Genomic DNA, 1,351 nt, shown 5'->3' with positions numbered 1-1,351 from the left:
AGGTTTTTAATAAATAAATAAATTAAATAATAAATTTTGCACTTGACAAAAACAAAAAAAAAACAACAACAACAAAAACTTGTTTTTTTTCGCGATAAATAAAATAATAATAATAATAATAATAATAATATATACGTACAAGTCACATTTAAAAATGTACCCATCCGACCGGTTTATATATTTATCATAAATTAATTATTATTATTATTATTATCATTCCTCTTCTTCTTCTTCGTCTTTTTCAATAATTAAATATTTTATTATTATTAATTATTTAAAAAATTTTTTAATTAGGCGTTATTTCTAAGAAAAAATTTAAATTTTTTAATAAATAATCCGGATTAAAATTTAAAAACAAATGTCAAACGTAACGTTTTTTTTTGTTTTTACAGTTGGTATAAATATGATAAAAATATTGTAAGTAACAACAATCCCATGTGGTCTAGTGGCTAGGATAGCTGGCTTTCACCCAGCAGGCCCGGGTTCGATTCCCGGCATGGGAAATTTTTTTTTCTCATTTAAATCGTATTGTACATGATTGTTTAACGGTTTTTTTTTTTTTTTTTTAGCTTTCCTGTTGGAAAGATTTTATGACAAAATTGATAAAATTTTTTTTTTATTACAGTTCCACAGTTTAAGGAAGGAAAGTATTAATTAATAACCAAGATAAAATAAATTAATCTTTTGTTTAAAAAAAAATGTATATATTTTAAAAATGTTTTCATTTTATCATGTTAACTTCTAAGAAATTTTTTTTTTTTTTTTTTTTTACTTATCATCTGTCAAGGTAATGTCTATTAATAAAAGAATTTAATTGATTTTTTTTTTTTATAACAAAGGTTAAATAATAATTAAAAATTAGCTAATAACATTGTTAAACCCATTGTTAAGTAAAAAAAGTATATTTGTGGTCTTTTAATTTAATTACTCTTAATTATATAAATAATAATATTTGTTAATTTGATTTTAGATTCTATTTTTTTTTTTTTTTTTGTTATCTTTATTTAATTTTCATTAGTTTTGTTAAGTTTAAAATTATCGTTTGTTGACAACCGTTAAATAATTTTTAAAATAATATTTACATAGTTTAACTACATCATTTAATTTTTCAGAGTTTTAATTTAATGCTCAGTTTTATTTAGCACTTGATACATTTTTTTTTCATTTAAATTTTATTTTGAATTAATTTGTTTGTTTAAAAAATTACTTTATTATTCTCATATTTACTGTATATTGTTTCATCAACAGGTACACGAACAAAGAACGAATCGTAATTTAAGGTAATTATAAATTTTATTTAAATTTATTTATTAAATTAATGCAAATTGTAACGAAAGACATTTTTATTATT

At 19.3% G+C, this 1,351-nt stretch overlaps 1 protein-coding gene across 1 annotated transcript in view; it reads left to right on the top strand.

Moving 5' to 3' along the window:
* The window catches only part of Phum_PHUM138600 (4-hydroxyphenylpyruvate dioxygenase, putative), a gene marked incomplete at both ends in the record, with an annotated part of 2,659 nt that extends 2,121 nt beyond the window's left edge, over positions 1–538 (top strand). Inside the window, one exon of the mRNA XM_002424574.1 lies at positions 423–538. Coding sequence (XP_002424619.1) covers positions 423–538 — 116 coding nt within the window. The remainder of the gene's footprint in view (positions 1–422) is intronic.
* Between the last annotated feature and the right edge of the window lie 813 nt (positions 539–1,351).

Source organism: Pediculus humanus, genomic scaffold, assembly GCF_000006295.1.
Source record: "Pediculus humanus corporis 1103172107484 genomic scaffold, whole genome shotgun sequence".
Lineage (NCBI taxonomy): Eukaryota > Metazoa > Arthropoda > Insecta > Psocodea > Pediculidae > Pediculus > Pediculus humanus.
The sequence above is the reverse complement of the archived record's forward strand: the minus strand, read 5'-3'. Positions and strand labels throughout refer to the sequence as shown.